Source organism: Rhinopithecus roxellana, chromosome 12 (genome assembly GCF_007565055.1).
Source record: "Rhinopithecus roxellana isolate Shanxi Qingling chromosome 12, ASM756505v1, whole genome shotgun sequence".
In the NCBI taxonomy this organism is placed as follows: Eukaryota; Metazoa; Chordata; class Mammalia; order Primates; family Cercopithecidae; genus Rhinopithecus; species Rhinopithecus roxellana.
In genome coordinates, this window is record NC_044560.1 from 30,393,422 (window position 1) to 30,421,195 (window position 27,774).

The window sequence follows — 27,774 nt, forward strand, 5'->3', positions numbered from 1 at the left end:
GGCTGTGAGGGTCACTGGTGGGCCACCATTGAGAAGGCACTGAAACTGGCCTCATTATCTGGGGTGTCACACGAAGTTCTTGGTCTCACAGTCAATGCAATCAAGGTGCAGACACTCCAACAGTGAGGTTAGAACAGAATTTTAATAAGCGAAGGGAAGAAAGCTCTCTGGCACAGAGAGGACTCCCAGGAAAAAGAGTTGTCATGTTAAAGTGAAAAGCCCAAGGGATTTTATAAACAAGCTGGTCAGGAGAGGAGCTTCATTTACATAAGGTGGGAAAATCCAGTCAGGACTAGGTGTGTCATTGTGTCCTTTGCATAAGGTGCAAACTTCTGACAGTCCCCACTCCAGCGTTGTTTTTTTTTGTTTGTTTGTTTTTTTTTTTTTGAGACAGAGTTTTGCTCGTGTTGCCTGGGCTAGAGTGCAATGGCGTGATCTTGGCTCACTGCTGCCTCCACCTGCCTGGTTCAAGCGATTCTCCTGCCTCAGTCTCCTGAGTAGCTGGGACTACTGGCATGTGCCACCACACCCGGCTACTTTTTTTGTACTTTTAGTAGAGACAGGGGTTCACTGTGTTAGCCAGGATGGTCTCGATCTCCTGATCTCATGATCTGCCTGCCTCGGCCTCCCAAAGTGCTGGGATTACAGCCATGAGCCACCGCACCCAGCCAAGCCCTAACTCTTGAGTGAGACCATAGGTCTTTTTGTTTTAGCTCCAATTCGGTTCATGGCATGTTTTTAATTTTGGGGGAATGAAACCTTTATTCCAGAAAAATTTTCCCCCACAGTAATGATCACCAATGTCAGGGCACCTAGCACAGTGCCTTGCACATAGGGTGCACTCAATATACATGGAACTGGGTTGATTCAGGAACAAAACCAATAGCAAAGTTAGTTTTGCAAAGAACACTAATTTGGTAATATTGGTAAGACTGAAAGGCCATGACTTAGTGGCAAATATTTTTTCATTCGTTTGAGAAACAATTTGCAACTAGGTCACCTAAAAGTGTTGGTTTACAGCAGAGGCATTTGAGCTTGGATGCACTGTCATCACATTGAGATATTTAAACTGCACTGTTGCCCAGTTTCCACTCCAGGAACCTGATTTAATGGGGGTGTGGCAACTCATGTTGAGGGATTTTTAAAGACTCCCCCACCCGAGGTGATTTTTACATGCAGACTTGGGTGAAAACAATTAGTTCAGGGTGAGGGATGCATTCACTGTGTGTGATTTCCACGTGTGCTTCTGAGATTTGTCCCATGGCTGCTTCAACAGGACTCTGAAATCTTCAACAGGAGTTCTGCTATTTTAAAAATCAAAATACAGGCCAGGTGGGATGGCTCACGCCTATAATCCCAGCACTTTGGGAGGCCGAGGCGAGTGAATCACCTGAGATCAGCAGTTTGAGGTCAGGCTTGCAAACATGGCAAAACCCCATCTCTACTAAAAATAGAAAAATCAGCCGGGTATGGTGGTGCATGCCTGAATTCTCAGCTACTCAGAGGCTGAGACACCAGAATCGCTTGAAGCCAGGAGGCTGAGGTTGCAGTGAGCCAAGATCGCGCCACCGCACTCCAGCCTAAACAACAGAGCGAGACTCCGTCTCAAAAAAAGAAGTTAAAAAATAAAAAAATAGAAGTAAGAAAGAAATGAAATGTCTTCCTAGCAGATCTGTCTCTAGTTACTTGATTTCAAGGTAAGAGATTGGTTCAGGCACACTACTTTTAGTCAGTGTTGAAAATCATAAATAGCGCACACATATCAAAAAGTGTTATTATTTTTTTCTGAGATGGAATCTCACTCTGTCACCCAGGCTGGAGTGCAGTGGCGCCATCTTGGCTTACTGCAACCTCCAACTCCCTGGTTCAGTCGATTCCCCTGCCTCAGCCTCCTGAGTAGCTGGGATTACGGGAACACATTACCACCCACAGCTAATTTCTGTATTTTTAGTAGAGACAGGGTTTCACCATGTTGGCCAGGATGGTCTCAATCTCCTGACGTCGTGATCTGCCTGCCTCAGCCTCCCAAAGTGCTGGGATTACAGGTGTGAGCCACCACGCCGGGCCAAAGTATTTTTATTTTTATGTGAGAGACAGTCTCACTCTGTCATGCAGACTGGAGTACAGTGGCACAATCTCAGCTCCCTGCGACCTCTGCCTCCCAGGTTCAAACGACTCTCCTGCCTCAGCCTCCTGAGTAGCTGGGATTACAGGGACCCGCCACCACACCCAGCTAATTTTTGCATTTTTAGTACAGACTGAGTTTCACCATGTTGGGCAGGCTGATCTCAAACACCTGACCTCGTGATCTGCCCACCTTGGCCTCCCAAAGTGCTGGAATTACAGGCGTGAGCCACCGTGCCCCGTGTGTTTCTTGTTTTTAAAGTTTGGCTAATAGGAAATTTAAAATTCTCATGTGGATCACATTTTACTTGGAAGGATTGTGTCCTTTTAAAAATCTCAGGTTAGTTGGGCGCGGTGGCTCACGCTTGTAATCCCAGCACTTTGCAAGGCCGAAGCAGTCAGATCACCTGGGAGTTCAGCCTGGCCAACATGGTGAAACCCGTTCTCTAATAAAAATACAAAAAAATTAGCTGGGCATGGTGGCGCATGACTGTAATCCCAGCTACTCGGGAGGATAAGGCAGGAGAATCACTGGAACCCGGGAAGCAGAGGTTGCAGTTAGCCAAGATCCCACCATTGCACTCCAGCCTGGGCGACAGAGCAAGACTCCATCTTAACACAAAACTATCTCAGGTTGCCTGTTCAAAAGACCAGAGCCAGGAAGGTTATAAAAGCCGAAATTTAGGCTAGGCGTGGTGGCTTACGCCTGTAATACTAGTGCTTTGGGAAGCCGAGGCGGGCAGATCACTAGGTCAGGAGTTCGAGACCACCCTGACCAACATGGTGAAAACCCTGTCTCTGCTAAAAATACAAAAATTAGCGGGGTGTGGTGGCACGTGCCTGTAATCTCAGCTACTCAGGAGGCTGAAGCAGTAGAATCTCTTGAATCCGAGAGGCAGAGGTTGCAGTGAGCTGATGTCGCGCCACTGCACTACAGCCTGGGCGACACTGCGAGACTCCGTCTTAAAAAAAAAAAAAAAAAAAAAAAGCATAAATTTAAAAATAATTGTTATTCTATTCTTTTCATGTGTGAGCAGCGATACAGTATAGTATTTACAAATACATGAGACTTTATACACAAGGTTAAAGACTAACACCCTCTGTAACGGTCTTAGCTCACCTCCGGGAGGAAGCCCTGCCTGAAAAGGCTGCACCTTCGGCTGTCACTCTTTCTTCATTCAGCCCAGCATTTGGTCACATCTTCTGTCACTCAGGGCGTGAGGGCGCGGCACCGGGGGGGGGGTGGTTCTTAAACGTTATCCAGTCAGCGGCGCTGGCCTGGGAACCGTCCAATCAGGCACGCAGCTGGAGCGGAAAGGGCGGCTTCCGGGATATGGCGTGGTCTTTGTCTCTCATTGCAGCCGGAGTTCCTGGTCTCGTCCTCGCCGTTCTGTGTCTTCTGCTCTTTGAGGCCCAGACTCTGTGGCCCTGGACCTACAAGTAGTGGAGATCCACAGTTAAGATGCCAGGACCCCCTGGAAGCCTAGAAATGGTGAGAGTGCCGGGCCCGACATCCGGAGAGAGGAGAAGGGGCTGTGGCGGGACTCAGGCCTCCCCGCAGTCAGCTCCACAATCTGCGCCCCGAGTTCTCCTTACCCAACTCAGCCTCAGTCCCCTTCAGCCATCAGATTGGCGACTGCGCTGACAGCCGGACCCCGGCCATCCTATGTCTTCCCTGCGCAGTGATTGTGCCCTGGCCTGGAGTCCTCTCTGGGCAACTCTGCACCCGCAGCGCCGCGTCTCTCCCAGATTGTGCAGGGACCACGGGAGGGTCGTCAGGGGAGAATCTTGACTCAGAGTGTTGGGGTGAGGGTTCATGAATGGAAAAAGCTTTTGTTTGGTTTATGGGGTTCCTAGTTCCTCTTTTCGCCTATTAAAAATGTATGGGAGTTATCGCGAAAATACTTAAGAATTTAAACAAGGAGCGGTTCAAAAATTGTAGCGCACCCAGCTATGGGTTGTAGTTTGTGGTCCATGAAAAGATCTCGAAGGACAGATGCATGATGAAAATGCCCAAATTCAGTAATCGGTTAGGTACATTTACGTAGTTTCTTAATTTTCACCTTGAGCCTACAAATTTCCTGGTTGTGTAACCAGAGCTTACTTGGCAGTTTATTGTTTTTTAAGCCTGAATTTTGTTTCCCCCAATGTAGTAATTTCTAAAAAAAACAAAAAACAAAAAAAAAGCATTTGAGTTAGATTTTTTAAAATTAGGAATCCAGGGACCGGAGCCACCTCAGTCTATTTGCCGCCACATGGGACTGATTTTCCCTTGCATTTTTCACATGAGTCCCAAGCAGGATCTCAAGTCAACCCCCCACACCCCATTTCTCCAGCCTAACTCTGGTTCGCAGTAAAATACTGAATTTTCAGTTTCTTTTGAAAATCTCAAATGCCAACTTCCTGTCCCTAATCTATTATTTGTTCTTTAATGTACATTTTCGATACTGTATTTTAATTAATCATTTTTTGACAAAGCATTAGATGGCCTATTGAAAAAGATATGTTTTCTCATTTGAAGGACCTAAATTTGTAGCAAGTTCTGTGGCAGTGTTAAAAAGTTAAGCTGTTATAGTAAGTTACCGGGCATTCTCAACATTTGAGTATGGAACATATGCACAGGGAAAGGAAATACCATTGCACTTTATAAACTCTATGTTGTAAGTGGAAAATGCAGTGGGTTAAATAAAATTATTTAAAATTGAAAAAAGAAAAAGAAAGAGGAATGTTTTCTGTTTGTAAATATTTCCTATGAGAAGAAAGCAAAGAATAATCCTCTGATAGTGAATTGTAAAAAATCTCTGTGCCTCTTTTTCTTTTGTCTTTAGGCACAAAGATCTTATGAGAATGTTTTAGTGTCAAGATGTTTTTATTTTGCAAACGTTATGGGGTGATTTGTCCTCAGCAACCCTGTCGTTTTTTCTTGGTCCTGGGTTTCAGTACTGTTTCTGAATAACCCAAGATAATGGCTATGGCTATGTCTGCTAGAGTATCTAGTGAATATCAGCTCCTAAGTCATTTTCTTTCACAGGACAGCCTGAGGTAGGGAGTGTAGCCTCTGAAGTGGATACCCTGGGGAAAAGACAAATGTCTTGGTGTCCTCTTCCTTTGAAAAGCTAACCCCTTGAGACATTAAAATCGTCTTCACCCAACCCAGCTTCCGTTTCTTGGAGACAGATTGCTGGTCCACCACTCACATGCTGGTATTGAGGGGAAAACAGAAATAATTTCTGCCTTCTAAATGCTCTAAGATTTGTGAAAGAAAAAATAGTATCCCAAAAGACAAAAGAAAGAGAACACCTGACTTCATTGAGATAGTTCAAAAACTTGCAAAGTAAAATACACTTGGGGCACTCACTTGAGCATAGTGCAGTGTCTCTTCAGAGAGTGGTCACTGAGCACTTAAGTGAGCAGGATGGAGTGGGAGAATCTCTCAAGTGATTGGATGATCTGAATTGACACACGAGTCAGACACATCTGTTTTCTTTCTTTTTTTTTTTCTTTTTCAAACGGAGTCTAGCTCTCACCCAGGCTGGAGTGCAATGGCGTGATCTCGACCCACTGCAACCATCGCCTCCCACATTCGAGTGATTCTCCTGCCTCAGCCTCCCAAGTAGCTGGGACTATGGGTGTGCACCACCACACCTGGCTAATTTTTTTTTGGTATTTTTAGTAGAGACGAGGTTTCACCATGTTGGCCAGGTTGGTCTTGAACTCCTGACCTCGTGATCGGCCTGCCTCATTCTCCGAAAGTGCTGGTACTACAGGCTGAGCCACTGTGCCCAGCCTACATATCTGTTTTCTAATCAACACTGCTACTCCCTGGGTTTTTCACCTTGAAAAGATTTGTTCGCTTATATTGACTTTAGTTTTTTAACTGTAAATTATATTTTATTAGTGAAATTTAAAAGGTAGGAAAATACTTATAGTATTTACATAGGGCATAAAAGTTGTGTATATCAGAAAAAATTATGTATTCCATTTGTTTTTTTTTTGTTTGTTTGTTTGAGACGGAGTCTCGCTCTGTTGCCCAAACTGGAGTGCAGTGGCTGGATCTCAGCTCACTGCAAGCTCTGCCTTTTGGGTTCATGCCATTCTCCTGCCTCAGCCTCCCAAGTAGCTGGGACTACAGGTGCCCGCCACCTCGCCCGGCTAGTTTTTTTTTTGTATTTTTTGGTAGAGACGGGGTTTCACCGGGTCAGCCAGGATGGTCTCGATCTCCTGACCTTGTGATCCGCCCATCTCGGCCTCCCACAGTGCTGGGATTACAGGCTTGAGCCACCGCGCCCGGCCCCTATGTATTCCATTTGTTAAAAATTATTGTTCATCTTTTTCTTTCCAAAAGTGAGTTTAGGAATTTTTTCAGCTGTGTTTTTTATGACTGGGTGATTTCAAGCAGAATTCCAAGACTTTGCTTTTAAAATGCTACCAAGAAAAGCAATAGGGAAAATTTCTCCTGCATTTTGGATGTAGGAAATGAATACATTGCCCGTCAGGCGCGGTAGCTCATGCCTGTAATCCTAGCATTTTGGGGAGGCTGAGGCCAGTGGATAAACTGAGGTTGGGAGTTCAAGACCAGCCTGGCTAATGTGGTGAAACCTTATCTCTACTAAAAATGCAAAAATTACCCAGGCGTGGTGGTGGGCTTCCATAATACCAGCTACTGGGGAGGCTGAGGCAGGAAAATTGTTTGAACCCAGGGGGCAGAGGTTGCAGTGAGCCAAGATCGTGCCACTTCATTCCAGCCTGGGTGAAAGAGCAAAATTCCGTCTTAAAAAACAAGAAACAAGAAACAGAATACGTTTTCACAAGAAAATGTGATAGGTAATTGATAAGTTATGTTACATAGATTCGTAAAATATCACTTCCTTTTATTGCAGAGTAAATTTGTGACAGTGAATATCTCTGTTCTGTATCTTGTTTTCATGACTTGTGAGTTTCATGCTAAATTTTATGAGATAAAACTTGGTACCTCCTAGCAATGTTCCCATATGACTAATTGTTACTACGTGATTTTTAATGGAAATAGTAACACACGTATTGCCTGAAAGAAATTGATACTTTTGCTTTTCTCATTGAGGTATAAAATGGAATCATCTTATAATTTCATTCCCTTATATGAACATTGTGTTTGAGTAATGTTACTGAATGTTTCACACAGGTAGTTTTGAAAACCAAGTTAATAACTCTGACAATGGAAATCAAAGCATGAGCCTAGTGACTCCAAGCTAAGGCTAATTAATATTGAGCCTGCAAAAGAAGATTATTAATGGCCCAATTAGTTTTTTTCTGAAAAGCCTCTCTTGCAGATGTCCCAGCCTCCTCACCCCAGCCATGGAAGAAACCTTTATAGTGAGAGAAGCTACAGAGCCCTGGAAAGCTGGGGACCCACAGGCAGATGCAGTTAAGGTTCAGAAGGAAAAGAACTGGCAGGATTTTTGTGAAGATGAAGTGGTTATTGTTTTGAAGCAGTTTCTAGACCGTTTAAGATAAACCAAAGTTAGATTAATGTAAAAATTAAATTCCAAAGAAGTATTGTAACAGAAGAAAATACCTACTATAAGATCTTTAAAAATTGCAAGTTCAGACAGACAAGGAAGGAACAAACGAGATTAGAACAAAGGTGTGAGGGAAATGAATGACAAATGGAGGGTGAAAAAGTCAGATTCTAGATTAATGTTTTGCCCTGAAGTCAGCATGTCCTTAGGAAGGACATAAAATGGGGTTGTATTTTGACACAGATTGAGTGTAGCTGAATGTTAAGGACCCTGTGGGGAGGAGATAAGTGAAGTTTGATTAAAAAGTATTTTATTCTGACCACTGAAGAAAAATTCAGCTGATTTTTTTTTTTCTTTCTTTTTTTTTTTTGGAGACAGATTCTCGCTCTGTCACCCCGGCTGCGGTGCAGTGGTATGATCTCCACTCACTGCAACCTCTGCCTCCTGGGTTCAAGCAATTCTCCTGCCTCAGCCTGCCAAGAAGCTGGGATTACAGGCACCTACCAAAATGCCTGGTTATTTTTTTTTTGTTGTATTTTTAGTAGAGGAGGGGTTTCACCATGTTGGCCAGGCTGGTCTCAAACTCCTGACCTCTGGTGATCCACCCGCCTCAGCCTCCCAAAGTGCTGGCATTACAGGCATGAGCCACCGCTCCTGGCCAGCTGATTTTTAAAAATGAGAACGAAGGCTGGGCGTGGTGGCCCAAGCCTGTAATCCCAGCACTTTGGGAGGCCTACACGGGTGGATCACAAGGTCAGGAGATCGAGACCATCCTGGCTAACACGGTGAAACCCCGTCTGTACTAAAAAATACAAAAACTAGCCGGTCGAGGTGATGGGCGTCTGTAGTCCCAGCTGCTCCGGAGGCTGAGGCAGGAGAACAGCGTGAACCCGGGAGGCGGAGCTTGCAGTGGCCGTGAACCCGGGAGGCGGAGCTTGCTGTGAGCCGAGATCCAGCCACTGCACTCCAGCCTGGGCGACAGAGCGAGACTCCGTCTCAAAAAAAAAAAAAAAAATGAGAACGAGAAGAAAATGTGCAGTCTGTGTCTGGCTATGTGATAGGTAAGAAAAAAGAACACTAACTAAGCCATAATGGAAAGCATGTTTCTTTCCATAAACTGTTTCTGGAGAACACAAAGGAGAGAGACTTTTATTAATCACAGCTGTTTACCAGGATTATCTCTGTGCTTCATCTTTCCCCATTTTTTTCTTTGTCTTATACATTTCTTACATTTGGCTTTCTTGGGGGTTGTATTTTGTATAAGCTGGTAAATGTAACTACAGTGTTTTGCTGAGTTCTGTGAGTAACTCTATCAAATTATGAAACTTGAGGGAGGTTACGGGAGTCCATAATTTTTAAACAGTAGCTCAGAAGCGTAGATGGGCCTATGGGGTTTGTGACTGGCATCTGCCATTAGGACATTATTGTGAAAATGAGCCCTGAATCAGGGTCTGTGCTGACTCTTGGTGCTGTCAGAATTCAAATTCAAATGTTAGACAATGAATTGGTGTTGGACAATGGCTTGGTGTTCAGCAAACTCTACAGATTTGGTACAAGAAAAAAGATATCACAGAGGCCTGGCCTGGAATAAAACTCTGGTTTATCTGGGAATGGGAGGCTCTGCTCTCCTGTATACAAACTGTCACACTGCCCATTGTCCTGTGATTCCAGGTCTCCCAGAGTGAGAGAGGATCCAGACTTAGAGGAAAGAAACTCTGACAGCAAACCCTTTTTCCCACAGCTGTCACCACAGGATTCCCACTCACTCACAAGCAAACCCACTAGATATTAATGTGTCCAGACGTCTCCCAGGACTAGATACCACCCTGAGAAATTTTACAATAGCATTTTTGATTCTAGTGTTTCTTGACAAAAACCTACAAAAGTCTCCTGGCATATCCCAACCCTCAGACACTAAATCTGTAACAGCAACCTGTTTTCCCCACCAACTGAGGGTTCTGGACCACCTGTTCATCTCATCTGCCTGTGTAAACACAAAATCCATCAGAGTATACCTCTACCTGAGCCGCTATCTGCAGCACAAACCAGTTTTCCACCTACATTGCACTGTTTCCCACTCGTAGATTTTTATTCTTCTAACTTTTATTTTTGGTTCAGGGGTACACATGCAGGTTTGTTGTACAGCTAAAATTGTGTCATGGGGGTTTGGTGTGCAGATTATTTTGTCACTGAGGTACTAAGCATAGCACCAAACTGGTAGTTTTTCTGATCCTCTTTGTCCTCCCATTCTCCAACCTCAACTGGGTCTCAGTGTCTGTTGTTCCCTCTGTGTTTTTATGTATTCTTATTATTCAGCTCTTACTTAATTGTTTGTGGTTGTTGTTGAGATGAAATTTTGCTCTTATTGCCCAAGCTGGAGTGCAGTGGTGTGATCTTGGCTCATCACAACCTCCGCTTCCTGGATTCAAGTAATTCTCCTGCCTTAGCCTCCTGAGTAGCTGGAATTACAGGCATGTGCCACCATGCCTGGCTAATTTTGTATTTTTAGTAAAGATGGGGTTTCTCCATGTTGGTCAGGCTGGTCTCGAACTCGGGACCTCAGGTGATCTGCCCGCCTCGGCCTCCCAAAGTGTTGGGATTACAGGCATGAGCCACTGTGCCCATCCTCAGCTATTACTTAGAATAACATGCATTTGGTTTTCTGCTGCTGCATTAGTTTTCTAAGAGTAATGGTCTCCAGCTTCATCCATGTTGCTTCAAAGGACATGATCTTCTGTGTGTGTGTGTGTGTGTGTGTGTGTGTGCGCAAGCGCGTGCACGTGTTTTAACGGCCACACAGTATTTTATATTTATGTACCATATTTTATTTATTTGAGATGGAGTTTCTCTCTTGTCTCCCAGGCTGGAGTGCAGTGGCACGATCTTGGCTCACTGCAACCTCCACCTCCTGGGTTCAAGCGATTTTCCTGCCTCAGCCTCCTGAGTAGCTGGTGTTACAGGTGCGTGCCACAATGCAAGGCTAATTTTTATGTTTTTAGTAGAGACAGGGTCTCCATCTCCTGACCTCAAGTGATCTACCCGCCTTGGCCTCCCAAAGTGCTGGGATTACAGATGTGAGCCACTGCACCTGGACCCCATACTTTATTTTATTTATTTATTTATTTTTTTGAGAAGGAGTCTTGCTCTGTGCCCAGGCTGGAGAGCAGTGACGCAATCTCAGCTCACTGCAAGCTCCGCCTCCCGCATTCATGCCATTCTCCTGCGTCAGCCTCCCTAGTAGCTGGGACTACAGGTGCCCACCACTGTGCCCGGCTAATTTTTTGTATTTTTCATAGAGACAGGGTTTCACTGTGTTAGCCAGGATGGTCTCTATCTCCTGAGCTCATGATCCTCCCCCCTTGGCCTCCCAGAGTGCTGGGATTACAAACGTGAGCCACTGCGCATGGCTCATACTTTATTTTTATTATATTTTTTGTTTTGTTTTGTTTTGTTTTGAGATGGCTTCTGGCTCTGTTGCCCAGGGTGGAGTGCAGTGGCATGGTTTTGGTTCAAGCTGTTCTCCTGCCTCAGCCTCCTGAGTAGCTGGGATTACAGGCACCTGCCACCACGCCCGGCTGATTGTGTGTGTGTGTAGTAGAAATGGGGTTTCACCATGTTAGTCAGGCTGGTCTCGAACTCCTGACCTTGTGTTCCGCCTGTCTTGGCCTACCAAAGTGCTGGGATTACAGGTGTGAGCCGCTGTGCCTGGCCTAAGCCTTTTATTTTATTTTCTTTTTGAAGACATGGTCACACTCTGTTGTCCAGACTGGAGTGCAATGGCATGATCTCAGCTCACTGCACCCTCAACTTTCCAGGCTCAAGCAATCCTCTTTTACTTTAGCCCCCCACGTAGCTGGGACTACAGGCACACACCACCAGGCCTGGCTAATTTTTTTTTTTTTTTTTTTTTTTTGTATATTTTGTAGAGATGGGGTCTTGCCATGTTGCACTGGGTGGCCTCAGACTTTTGAACTCAGGTTGTTTACCTGCCTCGGCCTCCCAAACTGCTGAGATTAGAGGTGTAAGTCACCATGGCCAGCCATACCATATTTTCTTTATCCGGTATGCAGTTGAGAAGCATTTAGGTTGATTCCATGTCTTTGCTATTGTGAATAGTACTGCAATGAACATGTGTATGTCTTTATGATAGAATAATTTGTATTTTACTGGGTATATGCCCAATTATGAGGTTGCTGGGTCAAAAGGTAATTCTGTTTTAGTTCTGTGAGGAATCGTCACACTGCTTTTTATAATGAACTAATTTACACTCCCACTGGTATAAGCATTCCTGTTTCTCTGTAACCTTGCCAGCATCTGTTATCTTTTGACTTTCTAATAGCCATCCTCACTGGTGTGAGATGATATTTCACTGTGATTTTTCTTTGAATTTCTCTAATGATTGATTAGTGATGAGCATTTTTTATATGCTTGTTAGCCACATGTATGTCTTCTTTGAAAAAACATCTTTTTCATGTTTCTTGTTTACCTTTTAGTGAGGTCTTTTTTTTTTTTTCTCTAAACTTGTTTAAGTTTCTTATAAACTATGGATATTGGACCTTTGTCAAAAGCATAGTTTGCAAATATTTTCTTTTGTTCTGTGTGTTGTTTGTTTACTGTGTTGATGGTTTCCTTTGCTGTGAAGAAGCTTTTTAGCTTAAATAGCTTCCATTTGTCAATTATTACTTTTGTTGCAATTGCTTCTGGTATCTTTATTTTAAAATTTTTGCTGGCTTCTATGTCTAGAATGGTATTTCATGGATTTTTTTAAATATATAATTTGACATTTTACATTTAAATCTTTAATTTATCTTGAGTTGATTTTTGTATATGGTATAATGAAGGGTCCAGTTTCAATCTTCTACATAGTGCTAGCTAGTTATTCCAGTACCATTTGTTAAATAGGGAATTCTTTCCAGATTCCTCTTGTTAGTTTTGCCAAAGACTAGATGGTTGTGAGTGTGTGTCATTATTATGGGCTTTCTGTTGTGTTGGTCTATGAGTTTGTTTTTGTACCAGTACCATGTTGCTTTGTTTACTGTACCCTGTAGTACAGTTTGAGTTCAGGTAATGTAATGACTTCAGCTTTGTTCTTTTCAGTTATGATTGGCTTGGCTATTTGGGCCCTTTTTTGATTCCATAATTTTAAAATTTTTTTGTTCTGTTTTTTTTTTCATTCTGTTAAGAAATATTTTTGGTAGTTTGATAAAAATAGCAAATCTGTAATTTTTTGGCAGTATAACCATTTTAATAATACTGATCTTTTCTTTCTGTTTTTTTTTTTTTTTTTTTTTTTTTTTTTTTTTTTTTTTGAGATGGAGTCTTGCTCTGTCACCCAGGCTAGAGTGCAGTGTTGTGATTTCGGTTCACTGTGACTTCTGCCTCAGCTTCCCGAGTAGCTGAGATTACAGATACCTGCCACCACGCCCGGCTAATTTTTGTTTTTTTAGTAGAGATGGAGTTTCACCATGTTAGCAGGCTGGTCTCGAACTCCTGACCTCGTGATCCACCCACTTCAGCCTCCCAAAGTGTTGGGATTACAGGTGTGAGCCACTTTGCCTGGCCAATATTGATCTTTTCTATCCATGACCATAAAATGGTTTTCCATTTCTTTGTGTCATCTCTGACTTTTTTTTTTTTTATTTTGAGACCGAGTTTCGCTCTTTTTGCCCAGGTTGGAGGGCGATGGCACGATCTCGGCTCACCACAACCTCCGCCTCCCAGGTTCAAGCGATTCTCCTGCCTCAGCCTCCCGAGTAGCTGGGATTACAGGCATGCGCCACCACCCCAGCTAATTTTTTTTTTTTTTTTTTTTTTTTTTGAGACGGAGTCTCGCTCTGTTGCCCGGGCTGGAGTGCAGTGGCGGGATCTCAGCTCACTGCAAGCTCCGCCTCCCGGGTTTACGCCATTCTCCTGCCTCAGCCTCCGGAGTAGCTGGGACTACAGGCGCCCGCGACCTCGCCTGGCTAGTTTTTTGTACTTTTTAATAGAGACGGGGTTTCACTGTGTTAGCCAGGATGGTCTCTATCTCCTGACCTCGTGATCCGCCCGTCTCGGCCTCCCAAAGTGCTGGGATTACAGGCTTGAGCCACCGCACCCGGCCGATATTTTATTCTTCTTGTAGTGATTGTGAATTGGATTCCGTTTTTGATTTGTCTTTTGGCATGCATTTTTTTTTATTATTATTTACAGGGATGCTGCTAATTTTGATACAGTTATTTTGTATTCTGAAATTTTACTGAAGAGTTTTGTCAGTTTGAAAAGCTTTTCTGCCAAGATTATAGGGTTTTACAGGTACAGCATTATGTCATCTGTAAACAGAAATAAGTTTTGACTTCCTCTCTTCCTGTTTGTATGCCTTTTATTTTTTTATTTTTATTTTTATATTTTTTTTGAGACGGAGTCTCGCTCTGTCGCCCAGGCTGGAGTGCAGTGGTGCGATCTCAGCTCACTGCAAGCTCCGCCTCTTGGGTTCACACCGTTTTCCTGCCTCAGCCTCCGGAGTAGCTGGGACTACAGGCGCCCGCCACCACGCCTGGCTAATTTTTTTGTATTTTTAGTAGAGACGAGGTTTCACTGTGTTAGCCAGGATGATCTCGATCTCCTGACCTCGTGATCCTCCTGCCTCAGCCTCCCAAAGTGCTGGGATTACAGGCATGAGCCACTGCGCCCAGCCGATAACTCATTATTTTGAAGTATGTACCTTCTATGCCTAGTTTGTTGAGGCTTTATAACTTAAAAATGTTAAATTTTGGCCGGGCGCGGTGGCTCAAGCCTGTAATCCCAGCACTTTGGGAGGCCGAGACGGGCGGATCACGAGGTCAGGAGATCGAGACCATCCTGGCTAACACGGTGAAACCCCGTCTCTACTAAAAAATACAGAAAAACTAGCTGGGCGAGGTGGCGGGCTCCTGTAGTCCCAGCTACTCCGGAGGCTGAGGCAGGAGAATAGCGTGAACCCGGGAGGCGGAGCTTGCAGTGAGCTGAGATCCCGCCACTGCACTCCAGCCTGGGCGATAGAGCGAGACTCCGTCTTAAAGAAAAAAGAAAAAAAAAAAGTTAAATTTTATTGATAGCCTTTTCTGCGTCTATTGACATAATTTTGTGCTTTCTGTCTTTAGTTCTGTTTATGTGATGATCACATTTTTAATTCATCTGTGATTTTTCTTTTTCTTTTTTCTTTTTTTTTTTTCGAGACGGAGTCTGGCTCTGTTGCCCAGATTGGAGTGCAGTGGCGCCATCTCAGCTCACTGCAACCTCTGCCTCTGGGTTCCCGCCTCAGCCTCCCAAGCAGCTGGATTACAGGTGCCAGCTACCACTCCTGGCTAATTATTGTATTTTTAGTAGAGACGGGGTTTAACCATGTTGGCCAGGCTGGTCTTGAACTCCTGACCTCAGGTGATCACCCGCCTCATCCTCCCAAAGTGCTGGGATTACAGGCGTGAGCCACCACACCCCACCTCATATATGTTGAATTAGCCTTGCATCCCCAGAATGAACCCTACTTGATGATAGTCGGTTAGGTTTTTGATGTCCTGCTCAATTTGGTTTGCCAATATTTTGTTAATAATTTGTCTTTTTTTTTCTTAAGATTTTACTCCTGCAATTCTTGATCTTTTGTATAGTTTTTCATGTCAAAATCTCCTTCCATTCAGAAATGATTTTGGTTATTTCTTTTTTTTTTTTTTTTTTTTTTTTGAGGCGGAGTCTCGCTCTGTCGCCAGGACTGGAGTGCAGTGGCCAGATCTCAGCTCACTGCAAGCTCCGCCTCCCGGGTTTACGCCATTCTCCTGCCTCAGCCTCCTGAGTAGCTGGGACTACAGGCGCCCGCCACCTCGCCCGGCTAGTTTTTGTATTTTTAGTAGAGACGGGGTTTCACCGTGTTAGCCAGGATGGTCTCGATCTCCTGACCTCGTGATCCACCCGCCTTGGCCTCCCAAAGTGCTGGGATTACAGGCTTGAGCCACCGCGCCCGGCCAATTTTGGTTATTTCTTATCTTCTGCTAGCTTAGGGGTTGATTTGCTCTTGTTTCTCTCAGTCTTTTATTTATGATGTCAGGTTGTTAAACTGAAGTCTGACTTTTCAATGTAAGCATTTGATGCTATAAATTTTTCTCCTAACACCGCCTTAACTGTGTTGCAAAAATTCAGGTATGTTGTATCTTTGTTCTCATTTTTTTCAAAGAACTTCTTGGTTCTTGCCTTAATTTCATTATTTACCCAAAAGTAATTCAAGTGAAGGTTGTTTAATTTCCATGTAATTGTATGAATCAAGTGATTTTCTTTTTATTGAATTACATTTTTATCAAGTTGTGGCCTCTGTGTGGTTCTAGAGTATGTGCCACGTAATGATGAGAAGACTGTATACTCTTGTTTTTAGATGCAGAGTTCTGTAGAAGTCTATTAGGACTGTTTAGTCACATGTTGAATTTAGGTCTTAATATCTTTGTTAATTTTTTGCCTCAATAATGTGTCTGTTAGTGCCGGTGGGTGTTGTAGACTCCCACTATTATTGTGTCAGTATCACATTCTCTTCATAGATCTCTGACAACTTGATTTATTTATGTGCACCCATCAATTTATCATAGCACCTTTGTCTCTTCTGCTTTTTTACCATAAACATTCTTTCAGGTTCACAATTCAGATGTCCAAGAATTCAAGAACATGTCCAGTGACCTGGTTGTTTTAGGAGAAAATGTAAATTAAAAATAAGAGGCTTTATTCACATACATGAAAGTAAGGGAGGATATTTTGTTCATCTCTGTTTTATTAAAGCATTTAGATTGTATGGAGATATTTTTCTCTGCTTTTTTGAAATATATGTAAATTATGTTAACAGCTAAATAAACCTTTTGTCATTCTTTTTGACTCAGGATTGTCTTTATTTGTAACCTGAGATTCATTGCTTTGTTTTTGCTTTGGCAAAGGTTTATTTTTTTAATTTTCGGTCATTAAAAGTACACACAGATTTGTTCAGAGTAAAGCTCATTTTAGGAGCACATGAAAGTTGGACACAAAGGAAGAATTAAATTTAGCAATACAGAATGATAGATACTAAAAGTTACATAAGTTCTTTTGACAGAAACTTGATTATCCAAGGTAATTATTTGCATGCTGAAGTACTTACAATGCAAAAGCAAGGGCGGGGTGCGGTGGCTCACTTCTATAATCCCAGCGCTTTGGGAGGCAGAGGTGGGCAGATCATTTGAGGTCAGGAGTTTAAGAACAGCTTGACTAACATGGTGGTATCCTGGCTTTACAAAAAATAAAAAAAAAAATAATAATAATAAGTCAGCCAGGCATGGTGGTGCATGCCTGTAGTTCCAGCTACTCGGGAGGCTGAGGCAGAATAATAACTTGAACCTGAGAGGCAGAGGGTGCAGTAAGTGCAGATCTCACCACGGCACTCCAGCCTGGGCAACAGAGTGAGATTCTGTCTAAATAAATAAATAAATAAATGAATGAATGAATGAATGAATGCAGACTCAGTCAGATATTGCTACTTTCTGTTTTCTCTGTAACTTTAAAAAGTCGTTGGGTGCAGTGGCTCATGCCTGTCATCCCAGCACTTTGGGAGGCCAAGGCGGGTGGATCACCTGAGGTCAGGAGTTCGAGATGAGCCTGACCAACATGGTGAAATCCCGTCTCTACTAAATACAACAAATGAGCCAGGCATGGTGGTGCATACCTGTATTCCCAGCTACTTGGGAGGCTGAGGCTGGAGAATTGCTTGAACCCAGGAGGCAGAGGTTACAGTGAGCCAAGATTGCACCATTGCACTCCAACCTGGGCAACAAGAGCAAAACTCTGTCTAAAAAAACAAAACAAAACAAAACAAAAAACTTTAAAAAGCCAACAAAGATTATGATACTTTAAGATGGAGATTGGTTGTCTTCATTTGTTCCAGAAGTAATTGTGTTGTGACAAGAGTGCCAAGTGTAAGAGACTCTGTGCTGTGCCTGCTTTCTCTAACTAATGCTAATAATGAGCCTAGGGGGAGTCAGCCTTGACAGGGGACTTATTTAAAACACCCTCTCATGGACCCTTTCCATACCTGCAGAATCACATTACATAGAGTGAGACCAACATTACCGAATGATTTATAAGCTCATTAAAGCTTGAGAGACAATGCTTAATTAATGTGCAGGTTTATTACATAGGTATATGTGTGCCATGGTGGTTTGCTGCACACATTGATGCTTCTAGGTGCCCTCCCCTTGTCCCCAACTTCACAACAGGCCCTGGTGTGTGTTGTGCCCCTCCCTGTACCCATGTGTTCTCATTGTTCAGCTACCACTTATGAGTGAGAACATGTCATTTTTGGTTTTCTATCCCTGTGTTAGTTTGCTGAGGTTGATGACTTCCAGCTTAATCCATGTTCCTACAAAGGACATGATCTCATTTCTTTGTATGGCTGCATAGTATTCCATGGTGTGTATGTACCACATTTTATTTATCCATTCTGTCATTGATGGGCATTTGGGCTGTTCCATATCTTTCCCATTGTAAATAGTGCTGCAATAAAAATACGTGTGCATGTGTCTTTATAGTAGAATGATTTATATTTCTTCGAGTATACACCCAGTAGTGGGATTGCTGGGTCAAATGGTATTTCTGGTTCTAGATCCTTGAGGAACCACCACACTGTCTTCCACGATGGTTGAACTAATATACATTCTCAGCAACAGTGTAAAAGCGTTCCTATTTCTCCACAGCCTCACCAGCATCTATTGTTTTTAATAATCACCATTCTGACTGGTGTGAGATGGTATCTTATTGTGGTTTTGATTTATATTTCTCTAATGATCAGTGATGTTGAGCTTCTTTTCATATATCTGTTGGCCACATAAATTGCCTTCTTCTGAGAAGTGTTTGTTCATCTTTTGCCCCCCCCCCCCGCCTTTTTTTTTTTTGTGAGATAGAGTCTCACTCTGTCTCCCAGGCTGGAGTGCAGTGGCATAATCTCTGCTCACTGCAACCTCTACCTCCTGGGATCAAGCCATTCTCCTGCCTCAGCCTACCGAGTAGCTGGGACTACAGACGTCCACTACCACACCCAGCTAATTTTTGTATTTTTAGTAGAGGCGGGGTTTCACCATATTGGCCAGGCTGGTCTCAAACTCCTGGCCTCAAATGAGCTACCCATCTCAGCCTCTGAAACTGGTGGGATGACAGGCGTGAGCCACCATGCCCAGCTTTTGGTTGCTTTTTGATGGAATTTTTTTTTTCTTGTAAATTTTTTAAAGTTTCTTGTAAATTCTGGATATTAGACCTTTGTCAGATGGGTAGATTGCAAAAATTTTCTCCTATTCTATAGGTTGCCTGTTCACTCTGATGATAGTTTCTTTTTCTTTGTAGAAGCTCTTTAGTTTAATTAGGTCTTATTCTTCAATTTTGGCATTTGTTGCAGTTGCTTTTGGCATTTTCATCATGAAGTCTTTGCCCATGCCTATGTCCTGAATGGTATTGCCTAGGTTTTCTTCTAGGGTTTTTATGGTTTTGGGTTTTACATTTAAGTCTTTAATCCATCTTGAGTAAATTTTTGTGTAAGACATAAGGAAGAGGTCCAGTTTCAGTTTTCTGCATATGGCTAGCCAGTTTTCTCAGGACCATTTATTGAACAGAAAATCCTTTCCTCATTGCTTGTTTTTGTCAGGTTTGTTGAATATCAGATGGTTGTAGATATGTGGTGTTACTTCTGAGGGCTCTTTTCTGTTGCATTGGTCTGTATGTCTGTCTTTGGAGCAGTACCATGTTGTTTTGCTTACTGTAGTCTTGTAGTATAGCTTGAAATCAGGTAGTGTGATGCTGCCATCTTTGTTCTTTTTGCTTAAGATTGTCTTGGCTATATGGGTTCTTTTTTGGTTCCATATGAAATTTAAAGTCTTTTTTTTTTTCTTCTTCTAATTCTGTGAAGAATGTCAATGGTAGTTTGATGGGAATAACATTGAGTCCATAAATTACTTTGGGCAGTATGACCATTTTCATGATGTTGATTCCTTCTATCCATAAGGATGGGATGTTTTTCCATTTGATTGTTTGCACTCTTACTTCCTTGAGCAGTGGTTTGTAGTTCTCCTTGAAGAGGTCCTTCACATTCCTTGTTAGCTGTATTTTTAGATATTTTATTCTTTTTGTAGCAGTTGTGATGTTTGTTTATGATTTGGCTCTCTGATGGTCTATTGTTGGCTTATAGGAATGCCTGTGATTTTTGCACATTGATTTTGTATCCTGAGACTTTGCTGAAGTTATTTATCAGCTTAAGGAATTTTTAGGCTGAGATGATGGAATTTTCTAAATATAGAATAATGTCATCTGCAAACAGAGACGATTTGACTTCCTCTTTTTCTATTTGAGTACTCTATTTCTTTCCCCTGTCTGATTGCCCTGGCCATAACTTCCAATACTATGTTCAATAGGAATGGTGAGAAAGGGCATCCTTGTCTTGTCATCCTTTTCAGAGAATGCTTCTAGCATTTTCCCATTCAATATGACATTGACTGTGGGTTTGTCATAAAAGGTCTTATTATTTTGAGATATATTCCCTCAACACCTGGTTTATTGAGAGTTCTTTTTTTTTTTTTTTTTTTTTTTTTTTTTTTTTGAGACGGAGTCTCGCTCTGTCGCCCGGGCTGGAGTGCAGTGGCCGGATCTCAGCTCACTGCAAGCTCCGCCTCCCAGGTTTACGCCATTCTCCTGCCTCAGCCTCCCAAGTAGCTGGGACTACAGGCGGCCGCCATCTCGCCCGGCTAATTTTTTGTATTTTTTAGTAGAGACGGGGTTTCACCGTGTTAGCCAGGATGGTCTCGATCTCCTGACCTCGTCATCCGCCCGTCTCGGCCTCCCAAAGTGCTGGGATTACAGGCTTGAGCCACCGCGCACGGCCTTAACATGAAAGAAAGTTGAATTTTATCAAAGGCGTTTTCTGCATCGATTGAGATAATCATGTGGTTTTTGTCTTTAGTTCTGTTTATGTCATGAATTTTGTTTATTGATTTGCATATGTTGAACCAGCCCTGCATCACAGGGGTGAAGCCGACTTGATCATGGTGGATCAGTTTTTTGTTGTTCTTGTTGTTGTTTTTTGGAACAGAGTTTCGCTCTTGTTGCCCGGTGCAGTGGCGTGATCTCGGCTCACTGCAACATCTGCCTCCCGGGTTCTTGCCTCTCTTGCCTCAGCCTCTCGAGTAGCTGGGATTACAGGCATGCGCCACCACGCCTGCCTAATTTTTTGTATTTTTAGTAGAGGCAGGGTTTCTCCATGTTGGTCAGGCTGGTCTTGAACTCCTGTCCTCAGGTGATCTGCCTGCCTCGGCCTCCCAAAGTGGTAGGATTGCCATGCCCGGCCTGGTGGATGTTTTTTGATGTGCTGCTGGATTCGGTTTGCCAGTTTTGTTTTGTTTTAGTTTTTATTTATTTATTTATTTATTTGAGACAGAGTCTCACTCTGTTACACAGATTGTAGTACAGTGGCACTATCTTGGCTCACTGCAACCTCTGCCTCCCAGGTTCAAGCGATTCTTCTGCCTCAACCTCCTGAGTAGCTAGGGGTATAGGCATGAGCCACCACTCCAGCTAAATTTTGGATTTTTAGTAGAGATAGGGTTTCACCATGTTGGCCAGGCTGGTCTTGAACTCCTGACCTTGTGATCCACCCACCTTGGCATCCCAAAGTGCTAGGGTTACAGGTGTGAGCCACCATGCCCAGCTGAGAAATGAAAAACCCTCCAAAAAAAAAAAATCAATAAATCTAGGAGCTGTATTTTGAAAAAATTAACAAAATAGGGCCGGGCACAGTGGCTTACACCTGTAATCCCAGCACTTTGAGAAGCCAAGGCGGGGGGGATCACCTGAGGTCAAGATATCAAAACCAACTTGGCCAGCATGATGAAACCTGTCTCTACTAAACATAGAAAAATTAGCTGGTCATGGTAGCACGTGCCTGTAATCCCAGCTACTCCAGAGGCTGAGGCAGCAGAATCGCTTGAACCCGGGAGGTGGAGGTTGCAGTGAGCCAAGATCCCACCACTGCACTCCAGCCTGGGTGAAGTGCAGTGAGACTCTATCTCAACTGGTTATTCTGGTTAGCAGCTCCTCTCTCTAACTTTTTATCAAGGTTCTTAGCTTCTTTGCATTCAGTTAGAACGTGCTCCTTTAGCTCAGTGGAGTTTGTGATTACCCATCTTCTGAAGGCTACTTCTGTCAATTTGTCTATCTTATTCTCCATCCAGTTCTGCACCCTTGCTGGAGAGGCATTGCAATCATTTGGAGATAAGGCACTCTTGCCTTTTGTGTTTTCAGTGTTTTTTTCTTTTTACTTTTCTTTCTTTTTTTTTTTTTTTTTTTTTTGAGATGGAGTCTCGCTCTGTCGCCCAAGCTGGAGTGCATTGGCGCAATCTCGGCTCACTGCAAGCGCCGCCTCCCAAGTTCACATAATTCTCCTGACTCAGCTTCACGAGTAGCTGGGACTACAGGTGCCTGCTACCATGCCCTGCTATTTTTTTTGTAGTTTTTAGTAGAGACGGGGTTTCACCGTGTTAGCCAGGATGGTCTCGATCTCCTGACCTCATGATCCGCCCGCCTCGGCCTCCTTTAAGTGCTGGGATTACAGGCATGAGCCACCGCACCTGGCTTCAGCTTTGTTTTCATTGATTCTTTCTCATCTTCATGAGTTTGTCTAGTTTCGAACTTTGAGGCTGCTGACTCTTGGATGGGGTTCTTGTGGGGACTTTTTTGTTGCTGTTGTTCATTTCTGTTTGTTTTTCTTTCAGTGGTCAGGTCCCTCTTCTGTATGGTTGCTGTGGTTTGCTGGGGGTTCACTTTAGGCCCTATTTATCTGGTTCACTCCTGCACTTGGAGATAATACTCAAGGAGGCTGGATAACAGCAAAGATGGATGCCTTCCAAGGAACACCAATCTGATGCCAGTAGGAACACAGCTGTATAGGGTGTCTGACAACCCCTGTTGGAGTATCTCACCGATTTGGGTGGCACGAGGAACAGGACACATTTAATGAAGACTTTTATTGTCCCTTGGTGGAGGGGGTATGCTTCACTGGGGTTAAACCCACTTCTCTGGGTTGCTTGGATTCCTTAGAACTAGCAGAAGGAAAAGCTAAGTCTGCTCGTCCACAGAGACTGCAGTCACCTCTCCCCTTAGGGACTCAGGCCCAGGGAGATCAGAGTTCTGTCCCTGAGCCTCTGGCTGAAGCTGTTGGAGTTCCTGCAGGGTGGCCCCACAAAATGAGGAGGGATGGGTCAGAGTCAGGCCTAAAGAGGTGCTGTAGCTGCAGCCTGGCACAGCTGGTGTGTTGGGCTGTGGGGGACACCTCTTGGAACCAAGCCGTCCAGCATCCCTGTCTCCAGCAGGGGAAAAGCACCGCCAGGAGCTATAGAGATGGCTACCACCCTTCCCCTGCCCAGGGAGCCTAGTGTGTTAGACAGCTGTCAGTCCCAGTACTGGTTGCTGCCCCACCCCCAGGAGCTCAAATGGCTTAGACAGCAGGCAGCCACAGCTGTGGTGCTGGTCACCCCTCCCCTGGGAACTCAGCAGGCCGAAACCGATTTTAGCTGAGAGGTTTTTGAGAATCTGCACAGCTCTGGGGTTGGGACCCTAGGTCCTGGTGGCATGGGTTCCCGAGTGAAATCTTTCAGTCTGTGGATTGCACAGTTCCTTGGAAAAAGCATGGTTTTGTCAGCTAAGTAGCACACTCATTCACCGCCTCCCTTGGCAGGAGGGTGGGGGCTCCCCTGCCCTGTGCGGCTGTCAGGTGGGTGGCTGCACCACACTCTTCTTTCTTCCTCTCCATGGGCCATGCCAGCTGCCTAGTCAGTTCTGATGAGAGAACCTGGATACCTCAGGTGCCAGTGCAGGATGCACAGGCAGGCCATTATGGTTCTTTTCGGCGGGAGCCTCTGATCACCGCTGCTTCTAGTTGGCCATCTTTGCCCCGCCCCTAAAAAATGTTTTTTGTTTTGTTTTTTGTTTTTTAAGCTAAACATGTCTCAGATGAAGAGCTGTGTCTACTCTGCCTGCTGGAATGCCATGTGTTCAATACTTGCAGAGCTTTACTTTTCTACTTGTGCTTCTTCTTCCTAATGAGTTTAACTACTTTTTAGTTCTTATTATAGTCAAGGGTGTCTGAAAAACATTTATTTCCTATATACCAGTCTTCTCTACATTCTCAAGATCATGCCTCTTATATGTCATAAAGAATTCCCACCATGAATTTATGAACTGCAATATTAAGAATTTTTATTTCGTGGCTGTGGAACATGGAAAGGTGTGGATACTCAGTATTCCTATTGGGGAAAAGCTGGGGTCCTTAGTAAAGACGGAGAGCATGTGATGTTGAGGTTCCATCTCTGTTCTCCATTAGCTGTGTGCAGAACAGGATTAAGAAAATGCTTATTTAGCCGGGCGCGGTGGCTCAAGCCTGTAGTCCCAGCACTATAGGAGGCCGAGATGGGCGAATCACGAGGTCAGGAGATTGAGACCATCCTGGCTAACACGGTGAAACCCCGTCTCCACTAAAAAATAAATACAAAAACTAGCCAGGCGAGGTGGCAGGCGCCTCTAGTCCCAGCTACTCGGGAGGCTGAGGCAGGAGAATGGCGTAAACCCGGGAGGCGGAGCTTGCAGTGAGCTGAGATCGCGCCACCGCACTCCAGCCTGGGCAACAAAGCGAGACTCCGTCTCAAAAAAAAAAAAAGAAAAAGAAAAAAGGAAAATGCTTATTTAAATGGGATGGCATTTATTACCCAGACAGTTTTGAAAAAAAAAAAAAAATCATTAGGAGATACTTGCTCTTTAGGGTCTGAAAATCACTATTAAAATGTACAGAACATGGCAGATACTGGTATCTGGAACTTTGCATAAAACCAATGTTCCTTTATGATTAAATTCAGGCTATAATTTACTTTTGGCTGGGAGTTACCATAGCAGTGATGCCGTGTCCTTCTCTGTGCATCAGCATATCATAAACATTTGTCTTCATGCAGTTGATGTTAATAACTCACTTGGTTAATGAGCTCTGTGACGGAATTTTTTTTTCTATAGAGTTAGTTATTTTTCTCTTCATTATTATGTACCTTTATTCAGCAGATGTGCACAAACAATCACATTTAATCTGGCACCTGACCTTTCTTAGGTTTTCTTTTCAGTTATCTGTCTTTAGAAAATGAAAGCTCTCATCTTTGTTTACAGGCCAGAAAAACTGAAAAACACAGGCTCTTACACTTACTGGATGTTTGACAAAATAGTTTTCTTGGACCAAACACATGGGCATTACTGGTGAGCTTGTTAGAGATTCAAAACCTCATTTTATTACATATTTTTTTTTTTTTTTTTTTTTTTGAGATGGAGTCTTGCTCTGTCTCCTAGACTGGAGTGCAGTGGCGTGATTTCAGCTCACTGCACGCTCCACCTCCCAGGTTCACGCCATTCTCCTGTCTCAGCCTCCCCAGTAGCTGGGACTGCAGGCGTCCGCCACCACGTCTGGCTAATTTTTTGTAATTTTTAGTAGAGACGGGTTTCACCGTGTTAGCCAGGATAGTCTCGATCTCCTGACCTCGTTATCCACCCACCTCAGCCTCCCATAGTGCTGGGATTACAGGCATGAGCCACCATGCCAGCTCAGATTTTCTGAAAAAATAATCAGGATTAACAAGATCTCCAGTTTATTGTACACATTAACGTTTGAGCAGTAATTTCTAACTGAGTATGTCTTTTCCATCTGAAAACTTTACACAGCTTATTCTGTATGATGTAAATATAGCACTAAAAAATGTACACGTTAGTGTTAATGCCCTCAATTTTATACTTCACCATCCAGAAAAGTGTCATCTATACACTGATGTTGTGGATCTTATACTACTCTCTTTTCTCAGAGTTAGAGAATACATTAGAGAATATTTCTGTGTTGAAAGTTATTTATTAGGCTGGGCGCGGTGGCTCAAGGCTGTAATCCCAGCACTTTGGGAGGCCGAGGAGGGCGGATCACGAGGTTAGGAGATCTAGACCATCCTGGGTAACACAGTGAAACTCCGTCTCTACTAAAAAAAATACAAAAAATTAGCCAGGCGTGGTGGCGGGTGCCTGTAGTCCCAGCTACTCGGGAGGCTGAGCCAAGAGAACAGCATGAACCTGGAGGTGGAGCTTGCAGTGAGCCGAGATTGCGCCACTGCACTCCAGCCTGGGCAACAGAGCGAGACTCCTTCTCAAAAAAAAAAAAAAAAAAAAAAGAAAGGAAAGTTATTTATTAAATATTTTCAGTCACTCCTATAAGTAAGAACCAGTTCTCTTTACTCTTGTTTTACCTTGAGTCAAATTAAAAATTCTGTTCATGGCCACATGGTAAATGTGTGTGTGTGTGTGTGTGTGTGTTTGTATGTTTTTCAGGGAGTGTTGACATTTAGGGATGTGGCCGTAGAATTCTCTCTGGAGGAGTGGCAATGCCTGGACACTGCACAGCAGAATTTATATAGGAATGTGATGTTAGAGAACTACAGAAAGCTGGTCTTCCTGGGTGAGGATAACTTCAGTACACAATTCCCTAATATACCCTATAAGTTTTATTTCTCTTTTTTGTAGAATGGTTTTTGGCAATTTATGCTTTCAGATCTCGGTTTTTTGTTTTTGTTTTTTTAACTTCAAGATTTGTCTATGTAGAAAAGAATTTCAAGATGTTTCATTTTGACCTGAACTTTCCACACTCCTGAGCTGATCTGTGTCCTTCACTCTGGATTAGTGTTAATTTTAGAAATTTAGTGGCATAACATAACTGTTGCCCACATCTGAAAATGTAATTGCCACTACCAATTTTTGATTTAGTAGTACCAGGTAGTAAAATTAAGAATGTACAAAATTAAAATATTTCCTAAATATTTAAATTTTTTTGTTGTAAATTAGTATTTTGGAATTAATTTACTAGAATATTCTATTACATCATTTTTACTGAACACACTACTAAATTGATAATTGGAGAATATGAGCACGATTCAGGTTATTTTTAATAAAACAGGTATTGCTGCCTCTAAGCCAGACCTGATCACCTGTCTGGAGCAAGGAAAAGAACCTTGGAATGTGAAGAGACATAAGATGGGAGCTGCACCCCCAGGTAGGTAAGAGTGAAAGTGAATACAACAGACAACACAGATGAGAGGTCCAAAGCAGAAAAAAGAAAAGTCCTTAAAATGATTTGAAATCTGTGTTCTAAAGGAAATAGTTTCTAGGAAGCCTAAATTTTTTTTTTTTTATTTTGCTCTCACAAAGAAGCATCTTCTGTCTTATCTTTGTAAAATTGCTAAAGATTTTACTTTCCCTTTGGTGACCTTCCTTCAAGTTTACAGTGACAGCCAAGACAGTCCTGTTCGTGGCATATAAGAGACTGCAAAATCTGACTGCTTGTTTTTGAAAACACACAGATAATCTGCATAATTTTGAGAAACTCTGTGTTAAACTGTTTTTTAAGTTCTCTTTTTACATCATGTCCTAAATATGTGAGAGTAGTGGTTTCTGTTCCGTTGGTTTTTTATTGCTAATTTTTTTTCAATTTTGTCAGTAATTTTAGATTTAGACATTTAGGACAATATACTAAAATTTACATGTTATGTCTGAAGTGAATTAGATAATTAGTAGGCAGACAAAAAGGAAATATAGGCAGGCAAAAAAGATGACAGGATTTTCACTCACTTTTGTCAGCCAATACCTTAAAAATGACATAATTTGTTCCCAAATATTTGTTTTGTATTTCAGAGGCCCTGACCATATTCTGCAAAATAATACATATTTTTTCTTTATTTACCAATGTAAGGCTATTTTTTGCTTCTAAATTTGGATTACAGAGTTTTATTTTGCATAAGAATAGCATATATTTAAAACTTAGAAATGATCTTATTTGTTAAAATGCTTATTTATCACTTTGTCATTAGAATCTTCTGTTTATGATTATGCTGCATTTTATCTGAAACTACTGCATTACAGTGCATGCCAGTGATTCAAAATAGCCACCTTCAGTGAATTCACAGTTACAGTAAAGTATTCCAGTTACCTACACAAATTCTTTATTAATGCTACATCCAGTTGCATACCAGATTTTATGAGTAAACATTTATTATTATTTTGTAGTTTCATATTAGTGTGTTTTTTCAGTGTA

The 27,774-nt window shown here is 42.9% G+C and overlaps 1 protein-coding gene across 2 annotated transcripts in view; it reads left to right on the top strand.

The window, feature by feature from the left end:
- Window positions 1-3,561: 3,561 nt before the first annotated feature.
- The window catches only part of LOC115892068 (zinc finger protein 98), a 34,976-nt gene continuing 10,763 nt past the window's right edge, over window positions 3,562-27,774 (top strand). For both annotated transcript variants that reach the window (XM_030912636.1, XM_030912635.1), the window contains exons 1-3: window positions 3,562-3,616; window positions 26,019-26,145; window positions 26,641-26,736. In XM_030912636.1, the coding sequence (XP_030768496.1) occupies window positions 3,587-3,616; window positions 26,019-26,145; window positions 26,641-26,736 (253 nt within the window). In that variant the 5' untranslated portion in view covers window positions 3,562-3,586. The remainder of the gene's footprint in view (window positions 3,617-26,018; window positions 26,146-26,640; window positions 26,737-27,774) is intronic.